The sequence below is a fragment of the Camelus dromedarius genome, chromosome 9 (genome assembly GCF_036321535.1).
Source record: "Camelus dromedarius isolate mCamDro1 chromosome 9, mCamDro1.pat, whole genome shotgun sequence".
NCBI lineage: Eukaryota > Metazoa > Chordata > Mammalia > Artiodactyla > Camelidae > Camelus > Camelus dromedarius.
The window spans coordinates 75,719,804-75,744,852 of record NC_087444.1 but is presented as its reverse complement, the minus strand read 5'-3'; the positions used below and the strand labels follow the sequence as shown (position 1 = coordinate 75,744,852).

At 42.7% G+C, this 25,049-nt stretch overlaps 1 protein-coding gene across 1 annotated transcript; it reads right to left on the bottom strand.

The window, feature by feature from the left end:
- Positions 1-2,110: 2,110 nt before the first annotated feature.
- Positions 2,111-18,501, bottom strand: LOC116154643 (zinc finger protein 432). The gene is made up of 5 exons (XM_031457077.2): positions 18,361-18,501; positions 16,678-16,846; positions 12,074-12,200; positions 10,851-10,946; positions 2,111-5,949 (listed from the first exon to the last, which is right to left on the bottom strand). The coding sequence occupies exons 2-5, from the start codon at positions 16,690-16,692 to the stop codon at positions 4,229-4,231; spliced, it is 1,959 nt and encodes a 652-aa protein (XP_031312937.2). The 5' UTR covers positions 16,693-16,846; positions 18,361-18,501; the 3' UTR covers positions 2,111-4,228.
- Positions 18,502-25,049: the final 6,548 nt, after the last annotated feature.

The following is a 25,049-nucleotide window of genomic DNA, read 5'->3' as shown; positions in this document are numbered from 1 at the left end:
ATAATTAGTGATATTGAGCATTTTTTCATGTGCTTTTTGATCATTTGTATGTCTTCCTTGGAGAATTGCTTGTTTAGGTCTTCTGCCCATTTTTGGATTGGGTTGTTTATTTTTTTCTTATTGAGTCGTATGAGCTGCTTATATATTCTGGAGATCAAGCCTTTGTCGGTTTCACTTGCAAAAATTTTCTCCCATTCCGTAGGTTTTCTTCTTGTTTTATTTCTGGTTTCCTTTGCTGTGCAGAAGCTTGTAAGTTTCATTAGGTCCCATTTGTTTATTCTTGCTTTTATTTCTTCTAGGAGAAAATTTTTTAAATGTATGTCAGATAATGTTTTGCCTATGTTTTCCTCTAGGAGGTTTATTGTATCTTGTCTTATGTTTAAGTCTTTAATCCATTTTGAGTTGATTTTTGTATATGGTGTAAGGGAGTGTTCTAGCTTCATTGTTTTACATGCTGCTGTCCAGTTTTCCCAGCACCATTTGCTGAAGAGACTGTCTTTATTCCAATGTATATTCTTGCCTCCTTTGTCAAAGATGAGTTGACCAAAAGTTTGTGGGTTCATTTCTGGGCTCTCTATTCTGTTCCATTGGTCTATATGTCTGTTTTGGTACCAATACCATGCTGTCTTGATGACTGTAGCTCTATAGTATTGTCTGAAGTCTGGGAGAGTTATTCCTCCAGCCTCTTTCTTTCTCTTCAGTAATGCTTTGGCAATTCTAGGTCTTTGATGGTACCATATGAATTTTATTATGATTTTTTCTAGTTCTGTGAAATATGTCCTGGGTAATTGGATAGGGATTGCATTAAATCTGTAGATTGCCTTGGGCAGTGTGACCATTTTAACAATATTGATTCTTCCAATCCAAGAACATGGAATATCTTTCCATTTTTTAAAGTCTTCTTTAATTTCCTTCATCAATGGTTTATAGTTTTCTGTGTATAATTCTTTCACCTCCTTGGTTAGATTTATTCCCAGATATTTTATTACTTTGGGTGCTATTTTAAAGGAGACATAATTTCTTAATATTACATTCCCTTCAGGGATTAAATTTCAGCCCTATTCACCTGGGATGTCAAGCTCTGAAAGGTGAGTTAAATATACGGTCCAGAGAGCTCAGGGCAGCCTGGGCAGCCCATATGGGGACCCTGAGCAGTCAGTTTCAGGAATGAGCTGCTCCAACTTTGACATGGCTACACGCGTAGGCTCGCAGAAGGACAGGTAGAAAGGGTCTGAGGGCCTGGTTAGTGGGGCACTTGTATCTGATTCTTTGCTGTAGAATGCCCAGAATCCATCCTGTTAGTGTAGGGGTAGAAGCACTAATCCAAGATTTAGGGCAAAGATGTTCAAATTTAAATGTAGATCAGAAAGCTCATTTTACATTTTAGTCCATTGACAGATGACTGGATAAAGAAGATGTGGTATACATACACAATGGAATACTACTCAGCCATAAAAAGGTGAAATAATGCCATTGGCAGCAACATGGATGGACCTAGAGATTATCATACTAAGTGAAGTAAGCCAGAAAGAGAAAGAAAAATACCATATGATATCATTTATATGTGGAATCTAAAAGAATGATACAAATGAACTTATTTACAAAACAGACATAGAAAACAAACTTATAGTTACCAAATGGGAAGGGGAGAGGGGTAAATTAGGAGTTCTAACAAGAAGGAAATTTAACAGAAGGAAACATCAGGAATGAAGAAAATGGAATGGAAAGGGTAAATATATCTTCAATTATAAAGATCAGTCTCCTTTGGATGGTTGAAAGCAAACGTGACAACCTTACCTGCAACAGTTCTCAGTGTAACACAGAGGTGTTGGACATCATTCGCTACCAGGGAACTGTAAGTTAAGGCCATCATTATATACCACCACACACCTGATAGGACAGCTGGAATCAAATATGACACTGCCAAGTCCCAGAAAGGACACGGAACAGCTGGAGCATTCATACACTGCTGGTGGGAATGTAAATTAGTACAGCCACTCTAGAAAAGTTTGCCAGTTTCTTAAAAAGTTAAACACAAACATAACATATGACTCCTGGGTATTTATCCAAAAGAAACAAAGACCTATGTTCACATAAAACTGGGTACACAAATGTTTGAAGGTTTTTATTCATAAGAGTGAAACACCAGAAACAACCCAGACATCCATCAACAGTGAAGAGATAAACCATGGTACATCCATACAACAGAACTACTTAGTAACAAAAAGTAAAACTATTTATACACCCAACAAATTGGATGGATCTTCAGAGCAATGTGCTAAGTGAAATAAAGCTGATCTCAAAGGTTACACACTGTATGATTCCATTTTCATAGCATTCTTGAAATAACAAAATTAGACAGATGGAGTACTGATCCGTGGTCACCATGGGTCAGAGACAGTGTAACTAGAAAGGGGTAGCAGGTGGATGTTTCCTTGTGTTGGCACAATTCTGCATCTTGATTGTGGTGGGATTTACAGAAATCTGCCTATGAGATAAAACTCCTTAGAAATGTATACCAAAAAAACAAAACAAAACAAACCTCACACAAATTAGTGCATGCAAAAACTGTGAAATCCAAATAAGGCCTATAGCTTACTTAACAGCTTTGTAGCAACGTCATTTTATTGGTTTTGATGATGTATTATGGTTATGTGAGATAATACCACTGAAGAAGCCAAGTAAAGGTTATTTAGGAACTTGGTATATTTTGTAATTTCTGCCAAGTCTAAAACTACTTGAAAACAAATTTTAGGAAAGTCATATTTAAGGTGTTTTTGTAAACTACTTAATGCTACTTATAAACTTGGATAAATAGATCCAAATATGTTGAATTACACTTACGAATATACTCCTTTTTCTTTTGAAGTACACAGTAGACTGAAAGAGATGGATTTAGAGCCTAAGAAATGCGAGAGTGGATCATATAATGGTATGAGATGGCCACAGAACACGACTGCATTGTGTGTAACATTAAAATTTAACCAGCGTTGAGAACAGCGTACTTTAAAATTATGGAATCGTGGATCATATGATTCAAGATATCTTGTCCCAAAATGAACATTGGGTGTATAAGGTTAGGCTTGTGATAGAAAACTTAAGTACATGTCATTTTCATGAGGCTTCTTTCCTTCAGAATTCTCTGAAAATTTGCTAAAGTTACTCCATATTTAGTATGTTCTTAAGTTTTATTTCTCTGACTTCATGAGAAGTGATGAGAAGGAATGTATCACTGAAATCCTGCCATATTCATTGCCAACTGAAAATTCATCTCCAGCATGAATACTGGACAACTACTGAGGTTTTATTTCCAGGCAAAGGCTTTCCCACGATCATCGTATTGCTACTATGTATGAGCTCACTGGTGATTTGGTTTTTTTTTTCCTTGATGGAGGCACTGGAGATTGAACCCAGGACCTTGTGCATGCCAAGCACGTGCTCTGCCACTGAGCTCTACCCACCAGCCCCTCACTGATGATCTATTATGATCACTGATGAGACAGGGTCTTCATTCCCACAGAAGGCTTTCCTAGTCTCTCCATTCGTAAGATTTATCTTAGCGTAGACCTTTCAGACAAATAATTACCTAGAAATGTTTTCTCAAGCCTTTTCTGCATTAACTGCATCAGAGCTTTTTCCTGCATGTTAACTCTGACGTACAATGTGAGGTAATATCACTGAAGGCACTAGCACATTCTCTGCATTCATTAGATTTCACTCCTATGCAAATTCCACAGTCTCCCAAGCGTGAAATCTAGCAACAGACGAATCTACACTGACTGTATTCCAGGACTCTAGGAACACACTGATGTTTAATGAGTTCAGTGAACTATCATGGTCTGTACCCTGAATGAGTTCGCTTGTCTCTAATGAGTGCAGATTCTCTGCAAAGGATTATGTACCTTGACCTTTATGTTCCTGGTGTGTATGAACAAGGCTCGACAAATGAGAGAAAGGTTACACCCAATTGCTGAATCCACAGAGTCTCTCTTTTATGAGTTATTCAATGTACAGTGGGTGCTGAATTCGTGCTGAAGGCCTTCTCACATTAATTGCATACAAACGGTTTGTCTCCTGTGTATATTTTCTGGTGGGTGATGAAACCAAGATTTTATGAATAGGATCTTCCACACTCAGTACATATAAAGGAAGTCTACCCCGTGTGAAATCTCTGATGTTAGACAAGGCATATTTCCTTCCCATAGGTGTGGCCACATTCATTGCTTTGTTAAGGTTTGTTTCCACTATGAGTTCTCTGATGTACAATGAGATTCCTCTTTGAAGAGAAACCTTTTCCACATTCACTGCATACAAAAGGTTTCTCTCCCGTATGGGTTCGCTGATGAACAACAAGACGGCTTTTCACAGTGAAGCCTTTCCCACATTCATCACATGCATAAGGTTTCTCTCCAGTATGAACTTGCTGGTGTAAAAGGAGCTCCATTTCCAAGACAAAACCTTTCCCACATTCACTGCATATAAAGGACTTCTCTCCTGTATGAATCTGCTGATGTACAACGAGATAGCGTTTCATGGTGAAACCTTTTCCGCATTCACTGCACATAAAGGGCTTCTCTCCGGTGTGAGTTCGCTGATGTACCACAAGATTGCTCTTAAAGGCAAAACCTTTGCCACATTTATTGCATATGTAGGGTTTCTCCCCCGTGTGAGTTCGCTGATGTAGCATCAGTCCGCTGTTCACGATGAAACCTTTCCCACATTCGCCACATCTGTAAGGCTTCTCCCCAGTATGCGTTCGCTGGTGCACGACCAGGCGACTCTTCAAGGGGAAGCCCTTCCCACACTCACTGCAGATGTAGGGTTTCTCTCCCGTGTGAGTTCGCTGATGTATGATAAGCATGCTCTTCACGGTGAAGCCTTTTCCACATTCACTACACACGTAGGATTTCTCTACTGTGTGATTTCTCTGATGTACAATGAGATTGCTCTTCCTGGGAAAGCCTTTTCCACACTCACCGCACACATAGGGTTTCTCTCCCGTGTGAGTTCGCTGATGTTCAGTCAGACGACTCTTCATGGTGAAACCTTTCCCACATTCATTGCACGTGTACGGCTTCTCTCCTGTGTGATTCCGCTGGTGTATGATGACATAGTGCTTTGTGGTGAAGCCTTTCCCACACTCACTGCAGGTGAAGGGTTTCTCTCCCGTGTGAGTTCGCTGGTGTATGGTAAGCATGCTCTTCCCAGTGAAACCTTTTCCGCATTCACTACACACGTAGCATTTCTCTCCAGTGTGGTTTCGCTGATGTACTATGAGATTACGCTTCCCTGGGAAGCCTTTTCCACATTCACTGCATACGAAGGGCTTCTCTCCAGTGTGAGTTCTCTGGTGTTCAATCAGACGGCTCTTCATGGTGAAGACTTTTCCACACCCACTGCATATAAACGATTTCTCCCTCTTGTGAATTCTCTGATGTTCATTGAGCCTGGACTTCCTGGAGAATACTTTTGCACACAGACTGCATCCATAAGGTTTCTCTCCTGTATGAACTCTCTGATGATCAGTGAGCTGAGACTTCTTAATGAAGGCTTTCCCACATTCACTGCATACATGGGCTTTCTCTGCACTGGGAGTTCCTGGGTGCTTAATCACTTGAGGCTTACTGCTGACGGCTTTTGCAGTCACAGGGAATTTAACTGCACAATGAAATTCTTCGTGCTTGCCATTCAGAAATGATTTCCCATCTCCATTACATTTGGTAGAGTTCTTAATTTCATAGCTTTTGCTCTGGTTGACTGAACTTAAATTTGGCTTCAAAGTTTTTGTATCAAACACAAACATATCCTGATTTTGCCTGAAAGGGAAATGACTTTTGCTTCGAGGAACAGGATTTCCAAAAGCATTATATTCCTGGTATTGTTCTATATCTTTCAGCATTCTTTGATTTTCCCAGTGACCCTGCAGGTGATTATGAACATTGCCAATTTCTAGGAAGGAAGAGAACAATGAATCCTTTCATGATCTTGTTTGGAACAAAACTGTTTTAAAAAATTCCTTGGTGTTAAAAAAAAATGACATGTTAGTGACAACCCTATGATAACAGTATAAAATGTCATGGATAAGTGACACATTATTTCTTACATATTGGTAAAAACAAACCAAAAAGGAAAAAAGCAGTTAGGGTACCATAAGGTTAGGCAGTTGACAATCTATGTAGATTTGGCTGCTTTCAAAACTGAAAATTGCAAAACATGCAGAGACAGTAAAATACAAGCAAGTCACCAGCAGCAGCAAACGACAGGGTGTGGAGGAGTGTCATTACCCAGAACCTGGAAAGAGACAAGACCACAGAGTGGAGGAGACAACTGATCCAAAATGAGGAAGGTCACATCTGTTCACTCCAACATGATGTACTGAGTGGCTCCTGTGTACAAGGCACTGTGTTATTGTTGGGATGTATAAATATGCCTCATTTTCACTCCTCATAAATTCCTGTTAGGGAAACCCAAATAAAGAAGGAGGAAAGAAAAAAAGTAGGGAGTTCAGGATTGTTAAATGTGGTTTGAAGGAGCAATGGACATGGTGGAAGGTGGAGGAAATTAGGATACACTTGCATAAAGAAGAGGCAAGGTTCACTGATGGGTTCAGAGAGGAGGGTGGTCACTGAAGGTGAGGAAGCCAGAAGTACTCTGCTAACTGTATGGCCTTAGCCAATGGGTTGGTAAAGCATCTCCAACTGAGATGAAGAAGATGACTGAAATCCATATGCAGGGGAAAAAAACATATGCATTGTGGAACCTAAACTGACTTGATATTAAAGGCATAGTACAGAAATCAAGAATCAGGTTGGAGGTATAAGTGGAGATAACAACGTGGAAATAATCAATATATGCATATTATTCAGAAAGGACGGGATATGTTGGGAGGACATGTAGAATGAGAGATGCTGAAGGTACAGGACCAAGGTTTTAGATATTCCAACACTTAGCATTTTCGGATTCTTTAAGCCCACTTAAGAGGATCCAAATTCTGACTAGATAGATCAAGGAAATATGCACACTGGAGTATATAAAATAAATATGTTTGTTACCTGGCCAGTAAGAATGTATGGTCCTCAGAAATGTAAACTGAGACTCTTGCATTGTAATTCTGTTCCTAAATTTGCTTCTGCAGACCCCCATCAAACTAATGTTCCCAAAACATCAATCATATCCGTGGACAACTCATAAATCAACATTCCAACCTTTAGTCTAGCTGTGTCATGTTATCCTATGTTCCATTCGTGGTGAAACAGGACAACAGTGATTGGCAGGAAATCCTACATCTGGCCAGTGTGCCACGCAGTCTCCTTCAGAAGCTCATGTGCTACTGCGTGGGATATGGAAAACTGTCCCCTTTTCCAATCGCATTCTGCATTCAGGAGCGAAGTCATATCCCAATTCTCCCCACTTCAGCGCTCCTAATATACTCTCCCCTCCCTTGCCACCAGCAGCGTCTACTTTAGCAACTCTACGTTTGCGTCTAGGTTGGCAACAGTTAAGTTGTAACTAAAGGACCAAGTTCCTCCTTGAAGACCAAGGTTGTGTCGGCGTTACATTCAGTTTTTCTTAGAACATCCGGCTGTTCCCTATTATTGCTGTAATACTGCCACCCAGTTGAAAGGGAAAACAGCCACAAAAGCATAAAAACCAACCAACTCACCACCATGCTGCCTCAGTCACTCACACAGCAAACCCAAACAGCTGTCTTGGCAAGAATAGTGCAGGAATATTGCATGGACCCCTGTTTCCACGCCATTACTTCTCCTACAGAGACCTTCTGACGCTGGCTTTCATTTGCCCGACGTCAGGCACTCTCTTTGTGGTCAACCCCTTGGCCTTGTACATTTCCTCCTTCATAACTTCACCCTAACTTATGGCGTCCTCTTCCCAATTCAAAATGTAGACATACCTTGTACTTATCATGCTGTCATTCCCACTCTGACTGTATTACCATACACTCTGCTTCCTCTATCTTTCTAAATGAATCCCTTTCTTGTTCACTTTCACCTTCAGTGAAGATTGAACCTCACCCAGAGAGAGGTCTGGCCCTTGCCCTTGGCTACTGGGAGGTGATCTTCCCAGTAGATCTGCCCTGGACTGTCTTGTCTGATAGGAGTGTCTTTGCTTGCCTGGTGGCTTTGGCCATCAGTCTAACAATGTGATTTATGATATGGGCTTTGGGCCATACCATATGAGTGATGAACTTTGGAGGAAATGGAAAGTGCAGGCGTTAGCCTGACTTCCCATTCCAGAAGTGGGAAATGTGGGAAATATGTGATTGAGCCCATGACAACTCTGGACACCAAAGCTCAAATGAGCCTCCTTGGCTGGCAATACTTTGGGTACTATCACACATCACGTCTGGGAGGAAGCACCATGTTAGGGCCCTTCCTGGACTCCACATGACCTAAGAATTCCACTCCTAGGTGGAATACACAGCCAAGAAAAATGGAAACATATGTTTACCAAAAAGTTGTACATGAATGTTCATAGCAGCATAATTCCTAAGAGCCGAAAAGTGGATACAACCCAAATGTCCATCAGTAGATAAATGAGTAAATAAAATGTGGTATATTAAATAAAGCAATGTATTATAAAGGACCACAACACCATGGGCCTGCAGCATTAAAATAAATATGATACTGGCTATTGCTTTAGATGCAAAGGCTATGATCCTCTCCTTAATATTTTTTAAAATAAAAGTAATATAAAAAATAGGGGGGAGGGTATAGCTCAAGGGGTAGAGTGCATGCTTAGCATGCACAAGGTCCTGGGTTCAATCCGCAGTACCTCCTCTAAAAATAAACCTAATTACCTCCTCCCCCCAAAATAATAATAATAAAAAAACTTTTAATTAAAGAAAGGAAGCTTTCTTTTCAAGGAAAACAACTGATGATATTTGTTGCAGATGATAAAATTTAAACTTCCAAGTGAAAACTAGAATTTGAGAAAACTTGTGATCCACCACTTGTGAATTAATTAATAAAACTTTCTCAATATGTTTTTTTAAATAATAATATAAAATATACCCTGGAATACTACTCATCCATAAAAGATAATAAAATAATGACATTTGCACCAACATGGATGGAACTGGAGGTTGTCATACTAAGTGAGGTAAGCCAGAAAGAAAAAGACAAATACCATATAACATCACTTATACGTGGAATCTTAAGAAATGAGACACATGAACTTATTTACAAAAGAGAAACAGACTCACAGACACAGAAAACAAACTTGTGGTTACCAGGAAGGAAAGTCCGGGGGTGGAGGAATAAATACGAAGTTTGGGATTTGCAGATACTAACTACTATATATAAAATAGATAAACAGCAAGATCCCACTGTATAGCACGGGAACTATATTTAATAACTTGTAATAGCCTATAATGAGGAATAATATGAAAAGGAATACATATATGTGTAACGGAAACACTATGCTGTACACCAGAAACTAACACATTGTAAACCAACTATACTTCAGTAAAAAAAGAAAATATATATATATATAATACATAGTTAGAAGGAAATGTAAAATCAAAGTTTGTGTCATAAATATGTCAGCAGTTTTCAAACTTGCCTGTAACATTTTCTTGGAAACCAGCATACACAAATGATAACCATGGGTGAACTGGATAAAACAGGAATATGTACTGAGTTCCCTTTATGAGTCAAAAAATGATTTAATAAATCACTGTTTTGTAAAAAAATTAAATGTGGTCTATCCATACGATGTAATATTAATTGGCAATAAAAAGAAGGAAGTACTGATAAAAATCTTTTATGGAAGGATTTCAAAAACATGATAAATAAAAGAAGCCAAACATAATAGACCACATTTTGTGATTCTATTTATAGGAAATATCCAGAACAGGCAAATCAGTACAGATAGAAAGCAGACTGGTGCTTGCCTAAGGCTGGGGGCTTGGGAGGAAACTTTTTTAAGGTGATGAAAATCTTCCAAAATTGCTGCTGGTGGTGGTTATATAACTGTTAACATACTACAAAACACTGAAGTGTATGCTTTAAGCTGGCAAATTGTAACATGTGAAATTATCTCAAAGCTGTTTTTAAAAACCCCACAAGAATATAATAGGAAAACCAAATGATTTAGGGAAATGAACACAATGCTGACACCTAAGATGAACCAAAGGACAATGAGAAACACCAAGTGTAGGAAGGAAGTAAAGTGAAGCTCACATAAGCTGTGATTTAGGCTGGAAGCGATGGAGACGTAAAACAGTCTTTTCTGACGAGACAGTGAAAAGGAACAGCAGGGACCTTTGGAGTCTCATCCAGCGAACAGAAAGAGCTTAATTCATGAGACTGAAGGAGAATTTTAAGGACTGGGAGTACAGCAGAGAAAATGGAGAACAAAACCACTGGGGAACCTCGGGACGGGCGGGAGGGGTAGGAAACCAAGGAGAGGGGCTGACGCACAGCGAGGGACTGGGCTCCTGGGAGGGCGCCGCGCAGGCGGGGCTGGCCGTGGGGAGGGAAAGCAGTATTTCTCAACAGGGCAGCCAAGTGCGACCGTCAGAAAACAGCCAGGAATTCACAGATCTGCTTCTGGAGCGAGGCCTGGGAGGTGGGATTTCACAGCGAGGGAGGCGGAAGGGATTTGTGACAGGCACCAAGAAGCAGTGGGTTACAGAACAAGGAAGAAGCGGCCTAGGCAAACAAAAATCAGGGTGTAGAATAAGGTCAGCGAGGATCGGACCTCAGAAGACAAAAAAGGGATATGTTTCCCTCTAAAGACACGGTCTCCGCATCCTCGGGCGCCCTGCCCGCCTCCCGCCGCCCACCAGGCCCGGACTCCGCGGTTACCCGCCTGCGGTCCTCCCTCACCCGGACACGGACCACTGCCGGTTTCCTCTTCTCTGGCCCACGGGTCTTCCCCTCGTTCCAACTCAGCCAGCGCGTCCGGTCTGCGGACTTGATACCCTGTTCATGGGAAACGATATAAGACTCAGGCCCGCTGAACGGGGCTGGGGTCTGTCACGACGGTAGGATGGTCCTTTGAGGGACCAGACGGATTTCACGTCTGCAAAGTGGAGGCTTTTCACTCAGGGCACACATGAGAGGTTGCGATATAATCATGTATATTTGGTGTCTGCCCCCCGTTCCTGGCACAGAGATTCGAAAGCCCTTGGAATTTCCCGTGCCACAGGCACACCAGGAACACCTTTTGCTCCAGTATTTGGTTAAGCTCTGCTTCCAGATGCCAGAACTTCTAACACCCTGGGCTCTCCGGAGTGGTAAGGAGATGCCTGGTGGCTGGGGGGCCTAGGTGGCTCCGGGGTAGAGGCTGGAGGCCAGAAAGACCAAGGCAGGAGTAGAAGGGTGGAAACTTCAGCTCTCACCCCCGCCCCCCTCCACGGGGAGGGACAGGGCTTGAGCCTGAGCTAATCACCAATGGCCAATGATTTAAGCAGTCACGCCTACACCGTGATATCAACGTAAAGACCCCCAGACAACCAGGTCGGGAGAGCTTCCAGGGTGGTGAACACGTCGTGGTGACACACTTGGGGCGGGCATGGGAGGCCCACGCTCCTTCCCCCAAACCTTGCCCCGTGCACCTCTGCCCTGTGGCTGTGCCTGACTTTTATCCTTTAGAATAAACTGGCAATGGTGAGTAAGGCGCTGCCCTGAGTTCTGGGGGCCATTCTAGCAAATTATCAAGCCCGATTTATAGTCAGGTCGGACAGAAGTGCAGGGATCGGGGCGCCCCACACTTTTGTCTGGCATCTGAAGGGAGAGCAGTCCCGGGGCACTGAGCCCGTAAGCCTGTGGGGTCTGACGCGGACTTTGCAGGGCTAGTGTCAGGACAGGATTGAAGTGGAGTCCCTGTCGGTACCTGGGGAGCAGAACTGGTCATTGGTACAGGAAAACCCCACACACCTGGCGGTAAAAACAGTTCACAGCCCATTATATACCCTTTGATCAGAGCCGGAGGAGGCACTAAACAATCTGCCACTCAGGTCACTGGTGTGACTTCGAGTGTAAACAGCTGAGAAAGGAAAGGCCACTGACTGGGGCCCCTCTGAGTGACCCAGGGGAGAAGTCCTCACCCACGGACAGCAGGTGGCTGTAGTTCTCCAGCATCACGTCCCGGTACAGGGCCTTCTGGGCAGGCGCCAGGAGCTGCCACTCCTCCCACGTGAAGTCCACGGCCACATCCTTGAATGACAGGGTTTCCTGTAATAACGGAGTCCTGTTTAATTTGAATGTTTCTCTTTTACTGATTCATAAGGAATATAAATGAAGGTGTCCTGCTCACATCAAGTATGATTTTGACACCAATTCTGATGTGTCAGTTTTTTTAAACACACCACCAAGCAATTCTCTGACACCAGCTGTGTGTCCTGAAGCTCAGTTCTGACAGCATCAGATCCACAGGTTAAGGGCTCAGTCCTATAAGACTTGTCCCCATGCCACTTCAGACACCAACTGCAAACCCAGGTTGTCAGCTGTGCTCCTGACTAACCAGCTATTGACTGGAGGTTCCAATGACCCCCGCCTTGGGTTCGATTAATTTGCCAGAGCAGCCCAGAGAGCTCAGGAAGACAGTTCACGTACTGTTTACCAGTTTATTATAAAAGGATATGAGAAAGGATACAGATTTCATCCAGACGCAAGGGGTGCCCAGGGCAAGGTACACGGACAGAGGCTCGGAGCTCCCGTGCCCTCTCCTGGTGCTCACCCACCCGGAAGCTCTCTAAACCCCACCCCTTTGGAACTTTTATGGAGGCTTCATCTCACAGGCATGATTGATCATCAACTCTATTTCCAGCCCCTCCCCACCCCGGAGAATGGGGTGTGGAAGGCTCCAAGCTTCTGATCAAGGCTTGGTCTTGCTGGTGACCAGTTCCCCACCCAGAGCCCACCAAGCATTGCCTCATGAGAACAAAAGACAGTCCGACCACCCAGGAAATTCCAAGGAATTTAGGAAGTCTGTGTCAGGAATCGGGGTCAAAGACCAGATATTAGAACAAAAGATGCTCCTGGTGCTCTTATCACTTAGGAATTATAAGGATTTTAGGAGCTCTGTGCCAGGATCTGAGGTCAAAGACCAGAAGATTCTCATAGCACTCCTATTTATTAGGGTTTTAAGAGCCCTATGTCAGGAACTAGGGGCAGAGACCAGTGTATATATTTCTTATTATTTCACAAAAGGCTAACATCATATTAGATATACTGAAGAGATAATGAGTGAACTGGAATATGCATTTTAAAAAATAACTGAAAAATGAAGCAGACACAAAAAGAGAAAATACAAAGGAGGGTTTAATACAGACGATGGAGGGGGTGCATAGCTCAGTGGTAGAGTGTGTGCTTAGCATGCATGAGGTCCTCCTGAATTCAACCACCAGCACTTCCCTTAAAATATATATAAACCTAATTACCTCCCTCACCAAAGGAAAAAAAAGGTGAACAAAAAAAAAAGAATCTCAAAAAAATAAAGGAAAGAGTGAAGTCTAATATATGCCTCTACATAGTTTTGTAAAGAGGTAAGAGATTATAGAGAAAGAGAAAAGCAATGTGAGGATCTCAGGAATAAGAAAATTCCAGAACTGATTAAACATCCTGGAACTCAGACTTAGCCAGCCAGCAAAGCCACGCAGGAAATCTGTACCTAGACGCGCCAGGCTGGAACTGCAGAGCATCACTAGCCAGTCAGATCATGAGAAGAACGAACAGACTCACTGCTATCAACAGAAAGACAACATTTACCGAAATAAAAACAATAGAAACCAGAAAAACATTGTGATGACATTTGATCATTGCCTCTGGTTGCTGGTACACAGATCCTAAACCCCTTGGAGTGTCCTGAGTGATAAGAGTGTGTTCAGTGTGCTACTGAGATGACTGGTGGCTGGGGGCCTGTAGAGATTCAGGATGGGGTCTGGTCGCCAGAAAGACCCCCAACCTCCAGGGAGGGAATTGGGACTGGAGGTTGAGTTCAGTCGCCAATAGCCAGTGAGTTAATCAATCATGCCTGCATCATGAAACCACAATAAAACTCCCTAAACAACAGGTGCAGAGAGCTTCCGGGTTGGAGAACAACACTGAGGTGCTGGCAGGGTGGTGCTACTGGGGAGGACCTCGGCGCCCCTTCCCCCAAACCTCGCCCTATGCATCTCTTCCATTTGGCTATTCCCGAGTTGTCGCCTTTGGAATAAACCAGCAGAGAAATAAGAAAAAAACAATTGCACGGAGACTAAACAAAATGCTACTAAAACACCAATGGGTCAACGATGAAATCAAAGAGGAAATTAAAAAAATACCCTGAGACAAATGATAATGAAAATACCACCACATGAAATCTATGGAATTCAGCAAAAGCAGTCCTAAGAGGGAAGTTCACAGCCACAGAATAAACCAGCACATGTAAGCGCTCTCCTAAGTTCCGTGAGTCATTCTAGTAAACTGTCAAACCTGAGACGGGGATTGTGGGAACCCCCAGGTTTAGAGCTGGTCATCAGAAGCGTCAGTAACAACCTGGGACTTCTGACTGGCACCTAAAGTGGGGGCAGTCTCGTGGGACTGAGCGCTCACCTCGTGGGATCTGCCGCTCACTCCACATATTATTGGCACAATTGAGTTGAATTATAGGTCACCCAGTTGGTGCCTGGAGAGTCCTAGAATTGGTAGGTGTGAGGGAAACACCCACCCACCATTTGGCATCAGAAGTGCTGTGAATAAATCAGTTCAGAAGTGCGGAATATCTTAACGTCCTGATCCTGCGGGCACGCAGCCTTGGCCCGAACGCCACCGTGGAATGAAATGAGACCTGCTTGTCAACTGAAGCACCAGATGAGGGAACATCTGATGGGATAACGTATCCCCGCGTTATGCAGCGATTACTTCCTAGACGAGGGAGCAGACCTGGTAGAGGCAGCAAATTCTTAACACCGCTGATCTTACCACGTTCTGAAATTTTTCACATGAGATGTAGATCCACCTAGAGAAACGAAAACTTGGGTTCCTACCTAATTTCACACTCAAAAACAGGGTTGTTTTTTTTTTTTTCCTGTTTAGAGTCCTAGCCGAAAAACAAGAGTCTATGAAAGCAACTGAGATAAATAGGAAGTATGTCCATGTCACAAACCAAAACCATAAAAGAAAATAAGTAATAAATTTTCTTTAAAACCTTTTTTTTCTGGGGTTGGGAATAGCTCAGTGGTAGAGTGCATGCCTAGTATGCATAAGGCCCTGGGTTCAATCCCCAGTACCTCCATTAAAAAAAAAGGTAAATAAATAAATAATTAAAAAAATTTTTTTTCTAATGGAGGTACTGGGGATTGAACTGAGGACCTCATGTGTGCTAAGCACATGGTCTACCACAGCTATAACCCGTCCCCCATAAATTTTCTAAGGGGAAAAATTAAAATGTCTGCATTGAAAGAGATATCAGGGACAAAGCTAAAAGAAAAGTGAAAAGCTGGAAAAATATTTCTTATAAGCAAAAAAAAGTCAATATATAGTGGATGTGAACAACTATTAATCAGAAAGGAAAAAATCATTTTGTTAATGTAAAAATGATAAGGACAGGCATTTCACAAGAGAAAAAAGTCCAACTGGTCAATAAACATACAAGGAGGATTTCAAGCTCACCTGTGATGAGGTAAATGCAAAACAAGGCAAAAGAATAAACACTGGATCATTCAGATTGACAGAAATTATACAATTTGATAATGTCTATTACTAAGTACTGGCAGAGATTTAAGGCATGGATGGTTTCAGCCATCACCTTGTAGCAGGCACTCAACTAAATGCTTTACATAGGTTTGACTCATTTTTGTTCTGGTTTTTTGAGGGGTCGGAGGTAATTAGGTTTATTATTTAATGGAAATACTGGGGATTAAACACAGGACCTCATACATGCTAAGCACACTACCACTGAGCTATACCCACCCCCTGACTCATTTTTTTGAGTATGATTGTAGACAAATGGAATTGTATATAGCTAACAGTCATCAAACAGTTGCAGTCGTTATTCTTTTAAATATTTAAATTATACCATCTTAGACCAACAGGTCATTCTTTATGGTATAATTCCATAGACACTCAAAACGTCACAACAGATGTGTTTATGTCCACAGATATGTACAGGAACCGCCATCCATTTATAAACAGACACAGATATACAGGTGCACACACAGGTTCATGACAGTGACACACTATGTTCCAACATTGGTCATTTACCAGGAATCCTATGAATGCTATATTCTTTTTTTTAATATATATTGAATTTCAATGGTTTTAATTTATAGTCAATGGTTATTTATTTTCCTATAATCATAAAAATTCTCTAAATCTTCTACCTTTTTTAATAATCTGAGAAAGAAACTAAGCCATAATTGAAATGAACTTTACAGTAAGAATAACAGCAACTATTATTTATTAAGCCTCTATGATTTGCCAAGCTGAACTCTATATTCTTTTCTTTTAAAAACAGAGGTGGTGGAGACCCTGGACCTCGTGCATGCTAAGCACGCATTCTACCACTAAGCTATACCCTCCCCATGAACTCTGTATTCTTGATCCTACTTTGCCATGATGCTAGGTTAGATTCAGAGATTGTTTCTCTCTAGATATTGAACTGATTTTTTACAGGCCTCTACAAATCCATTAGGGAATAAGGGAGACAGCAAAACAAGACAAGAGTCACCTGGGCTTGAAGCATTCTCCTCTCTTCTCTTTGTCTCTTCCAGATATATCCTAAATTTCCAGTTAGATGTCACGGTCACCAGTCAAGGTGACCCCAGAAATAACGATATCTAGGTCCTGGAACCTCCTCTTCCTTCCTTCATGTCTTGTCTCTTGCTAGGACCTGTGGGCTGAAGAACAAAACTACGTTTAGGCTTACCTTACTTGTTGCTGTGGACTCACCTTAACACATGGTCCCCGATATTTCTGTCTCTTTATTTGGTTCCCCAGAGGATTTCACATGCAGGGCCAACGAAACATAAATCTCTGGATATGTGTAAGTAGCATGAATTTGAAAGAGAAACTGGCAAAGGAGAATCAGCCCAATACTATATGAAATATAGTGCAGTGGCAGGTCATTTTCAGAACAATTATAGAAATGAGGCCATATGTACAGGGAGGAAGTGCAAAATTTTCCTTTCAACTTTGTTGCCCTCACACCTCTTTAAAAGTCTTCATATAGGTGGGGAGGGATAAATTAGGAGTTTGAGATTAACATATACACACTACTAGATATAAAATAGATAAACAACAAGGACCTACTGTATAGCACAGGGAACTATATTCAGTATCTTGTAATAACCTATAATGGAAAAGAATATATATTTATATATGTATACGTATAACTAAATCATCTTGCTGTACACCTGAAACTAACACAACACTGTAAATCAACTATACCTCAATAAAAATAAATTTGAAAAAATATGATTAATAAATATTCAATGACTAGCTGAATGAAAATAAATAAAAGGCTTCATATACCCTGCTTATATACACACTTCAACATGAGGAACAATGAACAATATTCCCCTCAAAAAAAGGAGAGATAGAAAAGGAATATGAGCTATAAATACAAACTTAACACACAATTCAAAAATATAAACACTGGGGGAAAAGAAGCCTTTACATAAAAACAGAATTCAAATAAAAGCTTATTAATTTTAAATATGTTGAATCGTTCATCTTCCCCCAAACTTTCATTTCTTCCGTTCAAAAGGTTGGAGTGATGAAGGGAGCCAAAGGGATTAGAAAATTAGTGGTGGGGCAGGGACGTGGACTTGAAGCTTTTGGGGAATGTGAACTAACGTTCAAGTCTGTCCCAGCAGCCAAAGTCTGAGCTCAATATACGCACCTACCAGGGCTTCTGAGCCTCCAAGCCTTCTGTTGTCACACATCTCTGCACAAAAGCCACTGACACCACCCCACCGGATTGATACCAAATCAGATCAAATACACTCGTACACTTACCTGCCTTATCGGTTCCTCAACCTTTGAGCTTCAAATTATCTCAGAATCCGAAGACGTCGCATTCACTGACAAGCACCACCCCACCAGTTGTCAAACACCTACAGGCAGGGTGACCCGCAAACACTCTTAAACCCCGATTTCAGGACTCTCGGTGGTTGATCTGTTCAAACCTTTAATCACTGACCACAAGAGCCCCCATGAATGACCCTAAAAACACCTCGACCAGACATCCGGTACAGACTCCTCCATGTTCGTTCCCTCAAAAAAAAAGAAAGAAAAGAAAAAGAAAAGCCAACCGCCCCAGCTCTACATTCACCGACTCAGAGGAGCCACAACCAACCTGGAGGCCGACAGACCGCCCCCACCTTTTCTACAGACAGGCCCACACACTGACCTGATTTTCTCCTGAGCCCGCAGCGACCTCTTCAGGGCCTAACGTACTTCGCTAAACTTCTTCCACTTCTGGTCCCCCTCGCCCAGCACCCCCCACCCCCTCTCCCGAGACCAACAGACAACGATCGGCTGCGTTTCTAACCGCGTTTCTATGGTGAATGGATTGGGGGCTTCCGGCTTTCCCTTATGAGGTAATACATCCGCGCCGCCGCCGTCGCCGCCGCCTCGGCGCCCTGGGGGCCGCCATCTTGGCACAGCTGACGTAAAGGAGGCGTGGCGGCCGCTTAGGCGTCGGTGACCGCTGGACGCGGCGCTGAGAGACCGCTTTTGAATCGCTTACTTCCTGGCACCTCAGCCCTTGAAGGAAAACGGGGAGGCTCGAGCTCACACAAGGCAACCTTGATGCGGCTGTAAATTCATTTGAACGAACAGGGTCCGCTAGTTGTAGCGGTGAAGGGCGCACGTTTTTGTAAGGCTGGAGCCCATCACGAACGAAAGGGCGCGCGTACATCCTGAGTGGCTGTGAGGTCTCAGCTCCGTGGGAGATTAAAATTGCTTCTGGACACCTCTGTCACTGGACTGATGGTGCAAAGGTTTAGCGGTCCCACGGAAACTTCAGCATGCTTGGCAGCAAGACAGGCGGCGCGCGGTCCTTTTAGGGTTGGCGCCTTAGGGCAGGAGCACCGTGGGCGCGGCCGTCTTGGAGGCAGTTCGGTGTCCGTTTGGCCCAAAGGATGCTTTCCCGGGAGCTCCGCGTGGAACCGGCAGGTGGACGCGTTTGAGGAAGACAAAGGTTGAGAAACGCGGGTAGTACCAGGGGATGCCGCGATCGCAAAGTGAGCAGAAGCTAGTGGACGTTGTGAGCCGCTTCCCAACTGTCCTCCTTAACCCCGCCCCAATGCAAAACATGCTACATCCTAGGCAGCACTGAACTGCCTTCCGTCACCATAAATTAGTCTGAGTTCTTTTTTCTTTTTCTGCCATATTCTTTCTGTAGGACTGCTGTTTTATTGTTGCCTTTTCTGTTACACGGGATGTAAACATCAGGCGGTGAAAGGTATACATTCTACGACTGGGCACCACTTTCTGTAACTGAACAGACAAATTACACCGAGCATCAGCATCTGGCAGTATTTTTCGGGGAAAAACTGACTAAAATGGGTTTAAATTGATAATTAGTCCGCATTCTTGTCATAAAATTAAGTTGTGTATGTGCTGGCTTCTTTAACGTAGTATAATTGTTTTGAAATTCATCATTGTAAAGCATCAACAGTTCATTCCTTTTCATTCCTTCATATTCCATGGATGTTCGAAAATGTATTCAATCATTCACCAGTTGGTGGAGCTTTGGGTTGTTTCCAGTTTTTTCGATACTGCAAATGGAACTTCAGTGAACATTAGAATGCAAAAACTACAGTGACCTCAAAGAACTGGTTTTCCTGGTTCTATGCCTCTTCATCACGTCAGCAAGAAGTCTTTGCTAGCCATGTATAGGCCTACTACCCGTTTCTAGCCCTGCTACAGGTTATAATCTCTTACACCCTTCACCCTAGCTCTGAGCTAGAATGTTCACTCACCCTGGGGAAACACAGGATCTTGAGAACACAGGCACGTCAGAGTAGTGACTGAGGTAGGCAGATAAAACAGGGACTTCTTTTGAAAAAAGCATTTGTATCCTGCGTTACTTACACACTGTTAATAGTCCTCCTCTCTCCCCTTCAGATAAATGATACTCTCCTTGAGGAAAATTTTATTTTAGGATTTTTTTTCTAACTCTACCTCATTCTAAATACAAACACCTTGATCCACTTACTCCGTGTCCATTTCTCCTAATGCAGAATTTACATACTCTGAGTACATCAGATGGAGCATGAAAGTACCACCTAGTAACTGGGCTGACTCAGTGCTCATTTCAGGAGGGCAATGACGTTTCTGTTCCTTTCACCACGTCTTCACTCAGCTGGTAGAACAGTACCAGGTATAGAGGAGGTGCTTGATAAGTATTCACTGAACAAACAAACAGGTTCAATATAAGGCTATTGTTTCTCAGGTGCCTATGCGTAATACAAAGTCCTGAAAATTAACACTAAAAGTACCGGATCTCGATTAATCCTTCACACTGTCCTTGGGGAAATGAACCAATAGTATATAGACGCAGATACAGATGTCCCAAACTCAGTAATCAAATACTGCTTTTTCCCACCAAACAATTCTGATCAAAGTTTTCATTTCTAGCAACATCCAGATACCAATCGTCTTTTTTTAATAGTCACAGTATTTTGCTCCACTTAAATGATATCAAACATTCCAGATTTAGCTGGCAAAATTGAGCAACCGGTGTGTATGGGTCCTGGGGTTAACATCTGATTATGTCTCTGTATTAACACACATATTTAATGTAGGATGAATTTACCAGGCTTTCCCTGTGTCTGCATCCATATGATTTCTTAATACACTTATTAGCTATGTAATAAGCCAGAATTTTTTTTGCTCAGTCTTTTCCCACATTGACTGTAATTGCGTTTCTTTCCTATGGGTTGAGATATAAAATGTGACACAGTTGATCAAAAAGCACTACCACATTTGCTGTGTTTATAAGGTTTTTCCCCCATGTGTGAATTCTCTGCTATCTCTTGAGGGTGCACATCTAGCAAAAGGCTGTTTTTCTTTAATTTTAATTTTTTAAAATTCTTTTCCCTTAAAGGAGGCACTGGGAGTTGAACCCAGGACCTCATGCATACCAAGCATGATTCTACCACTGAGCTATACCCCTTACCCCCTGCAAAGGGCTGTTCCAAAAGGACTCCGTTCCTATCTGCTAGGAGCCTACTGATACTTCATGATGTCTGAGGGGTTACAGAAGGCATTTGCACGATCACCAAATCAACAAGATCATTTTCTTGGGTGTTTACAGGGTTTCGCTTGAATGTTAAGAGCCAGGACTCTGTGGAAGGATTTTCCACCTTGCTGTATCTACACATTTCTCTCTTGTGTTTATCTTAATGAGGCAAGACTTTGCTTTGTGATGAAGCCTTTCCCATGTTCACTACTGTCATGAGGTTTCTCTCCTCAGTGAATTCTGTGATATTTATTCTGAGAACAGGGTTTTCCAGTCACTACATAGAAAAGGAGTCTTGGGGGAGCATAGAGCTCAGTGGTAGAGTGCGTGCTTAGCATGCACGAGGCTCTGGGTTCAGTCCCTGGTACCTCCATTAAAAAATAAATATAAATAAATAAACCTAATTAGCACCCCCTTTAAAAAAAGAATCCAAAAGGAGTCTTGCCTGTATGAACTCCCTGATGTGACGTGTGGCCTGTCTTCTGGGTGAGGCCCTGTCCACATTCTCTGCAGACATGAGGTTTCTCTTCAGTATGAGTTCACCAACATACAGTGAAACTGACCTGCTGGGTGAAGCCATTTCCACAGTCATTACATATAGACGGGTTCTCTCCAGGATGAGTTTTCTGATGTAAAATGAGACTGATTCAATGAGAAAGGCTTTGCCACCTTCAGCATGTATTACATAAGGTTGCTCTGCTGTTGAATTTTCTGGCGTTCAGTGAGCCTTGACTTGGTGCTATGTGCTTTCCCACACATACTGCATCCATGGGGTTTCTCTCCCAGGTGAATTCTCTGACGTTTAGTGAGCTGAGGCTTGCTGATGACGGATTCCCCATGTTGACGGCATATATGGGATTTCTCAACTTTGTGAGCTCTCTGATGCTTAACAACTTGAGCCTTAGTGCTGATGAGTTTCTGATTTCAGGCAGTTTTAGTGGCGTCTGCTCGTGCTTTGTCAGGAGAAAGGATTTCCCGTCTCCATTACATTCAACAGGGTTCTTTATTTCATAGCTTCTATTCTGATCGACTAAACTTAAATTGGATTGCAGTGTTTGTCCAGGATTGTATCTTAAAGGAAAACAATGTTGGTCAGGATGAACAAAATGTTCACTGCATTTTTCCATTCTTTAACCATCTTGGTTTATGCAACGGTCCTGGCAGATGATCATCAACTTCCTGATGTCCAGGGAAGAGGGGAACAGGGAATGCTTAGGGGTGGACTGGCTCTTTAGTGCTGACTGGATGATCTCAGTATGAGAGAATCTTTAATAAGGCTCCTTATTTCTGATACACTGGTTAAAAATACAGTGCACAAAAACCAAGTGGCTAAATAAGTTTCTTCTAAATGTTCACAGTATCCCACCTTGCTAATCACTTTGCCATGTGGCTGTACACAAGCTGCAGGTCTAGCAACACCACCTTGTGTTCTCTGGCTGAGGGTGCAGCTCAGTGGTAGAGCGCGTGCTTAGCAGGCACGAGGTCCTGGGTTCAACTGCCAGTACCTCCGTTGGGGGAGAAATTTTTTTTACTTTAAAAATTAAATAAATGAATAAACCTAATTACCAGCCCCATCCCCCTCAAAAAAACCCTTGAGTTCAAAACCTGTGTGCACAGATTTGTCATATATTCACCACAGAAATCTTTGCTACTGGATATTCCTTTGCTTCTCATGAAATTCAGTGTTGGAGCTGTGAGTCACCAAGTGTGCTACCAGCACAGCATCCTCGAGAGAACTTTAAATATCAATAAGCCCAGACTGGTGCACAAAACTGAATCCAACCAGACTCTCTGTGGGAGGCCTTGCTTCATGTATTACGCACACACTCTCCAACAAAAACCTTGCATTGAAAATATGTTTGATAAATAGACGGACACAGTGTTTGCAAGGCTGGGTCTCAATGACCTGGACACAGAGCAGAACGAGAATTCAGAGAAGGGAGATACTAGGGTATTCTGGAGTGGTCAAAAACTATTTCATGAAAATAGAATTAAAAAAATATATATACATATATATATATATATATATATATATATATATATATATATATATACACACACACATATATAGACACAGTGTATGATATGAATGGGAAGAAAATATTAAATCACATATCTGTCCCTTAGTTATTTTGCTTGATCAGCAACTCCAGATGTTAATGGCTCCATCTTTTACAATTTATTTTATAAACCCTCCTTCAGCCTAAAGCACTTTCCATACAATGGAATCTCTCCTCTTACCTACAGTGGCCATTGTCTCATCACTGTCCCCAAGGGACCAGTGCTTTAGCAGAAGACACGTGTGTGTATGTGCACTGACCCTTGAAGCGGGACTCAGACTTACTTGAAGGACTGAGGGGAAAGTGATGCTCGCTGTCTGCCCAGCAGCCCTGGAATCCTGGGCTTCCAAAGCTCCAGCCCCTCAGCCACAGATACACATGGGCCTCCCCAGGTGCTGACCACATGACCCTGTCTTAGTCATCAGACCTGGGAAAGACACTGCCCTGTACTCACCTGACAGCTCCGTCGTTAGCGCAGTATACACTTCCAAACTTGCATGATGCTCACTGGCAAATACCACTGTTACCTGCTTAACTGTGTGCCCCCCAAATCCACATGTTAAAGTCGTAACGTCCAGTGTCTCAAAAAGGGACTGGATTTGGAGATAGGGTCTTCCAAGAGGTAACTGAGTTAAAATGAAGTCATTAGGGTAGGCCTTAATCCAATAGAACTGGGCTGTCCTCAGCAGAAGAGGAAACGTGGACACAGAGAGGGAAGACCCTGTGAGGACACAGGGAGAAGGCAGCCGCCTACAGGCCACGGAGACCACCGAAGGAACCAACCCTGCTGACGGCTTGGTCTCAGACTTCCAGCCTCCAGAATTGAGGGGAAAAAAAGGTCTGTGGCACTTTGTTATGGCAGCCCCAGCAAACTAATCTGCACACCTCCAACTCCAGTTCTCCATCAGTGAGCCACACGGGAGTGACCCACCACCTCCCCGAACCCTGATCTCGCTGCTCTGTGGCTGGACACGTACAACTGCAGCCAGCGGTCACCTGTACTCAGGAGAAAGGAATGAGCGTTCAAATGTACACAAATGTTTCCCTAAAATGCATGAAGATGGAAGCAGAGCATCAGAGTACTCACTAAACAACTAAATACTAGTTACTGTTTGGAAACCAGCACACTTCATAACTGCTAGCTGTTGTTGTGTGTTTTTTAAAAATGGAGGTACTGGGGATTGATCCCAGGACCTTGGGCGTGCTAAGCACGCACTCTGCCACTGAGCTATACCTCCCCCAGCCCGGTTAGCTATAGTTTTTATGAATACGAGGGAGTGGAACAGTAGAATATATACGTTGGTTCAGCCTTCTTTGAGAGGGCAAACTGGAACCATCTATCCCATTAATTTGTTTTTTGTATTTAAAATATATTTTATTTTATTTAGACCTGTTGAACTGCATGGGCGTACAAAACAATGTTAGACCAGCTGCGCCGGCAGAATATTTCTATGAGTCAGGCGGTATGCTGAGTACTAGCAGACAGAGGAAAACGAGACTTCGCTGGGACTCTGGGATCTGAATCTGGAGGTGGTAATTTTTTAATCTGAAAACTCTTGGTTTTGAAGGAGTCAGTTACCTAATTAGGTTACCCACTGACGTTTTTATTTAGCCGGGATGCCAACACCTGACTTCAGCACCTGGTCCTCAGGGCTCCAGGCAGCCAATTCTGGAAGCCTGAGTGATGATTTCAAGATGCCATGACTGCCCCGACAGGATGTGCAGATTCACAAGACAAGAGGTGGAGGGGATCTGCAGTCTGAGTTGAAGAATTCACTTCTGATCCTTTGC

Bases quoted from the DNA above. Each gene is read 5' to 3' on its own strand.
- LOC116154643 (XM_031457077.2), bottom strand. The intron at 10,947-12,073 runs GTGAGGACTTCT...TCCCATGAACAG, and splicing joins CAGCCACCTGCTGTCCGTGG to GGTATCAAGTCCGCAGACCG. The intron at 5,950-10,850 runs GTGAGGGAGGAC...CTTCCTTCCTAG, and splicing joins CGGCAGTGGTCCGTGTCCGG to AAATTGGCAATGTTCATAAT.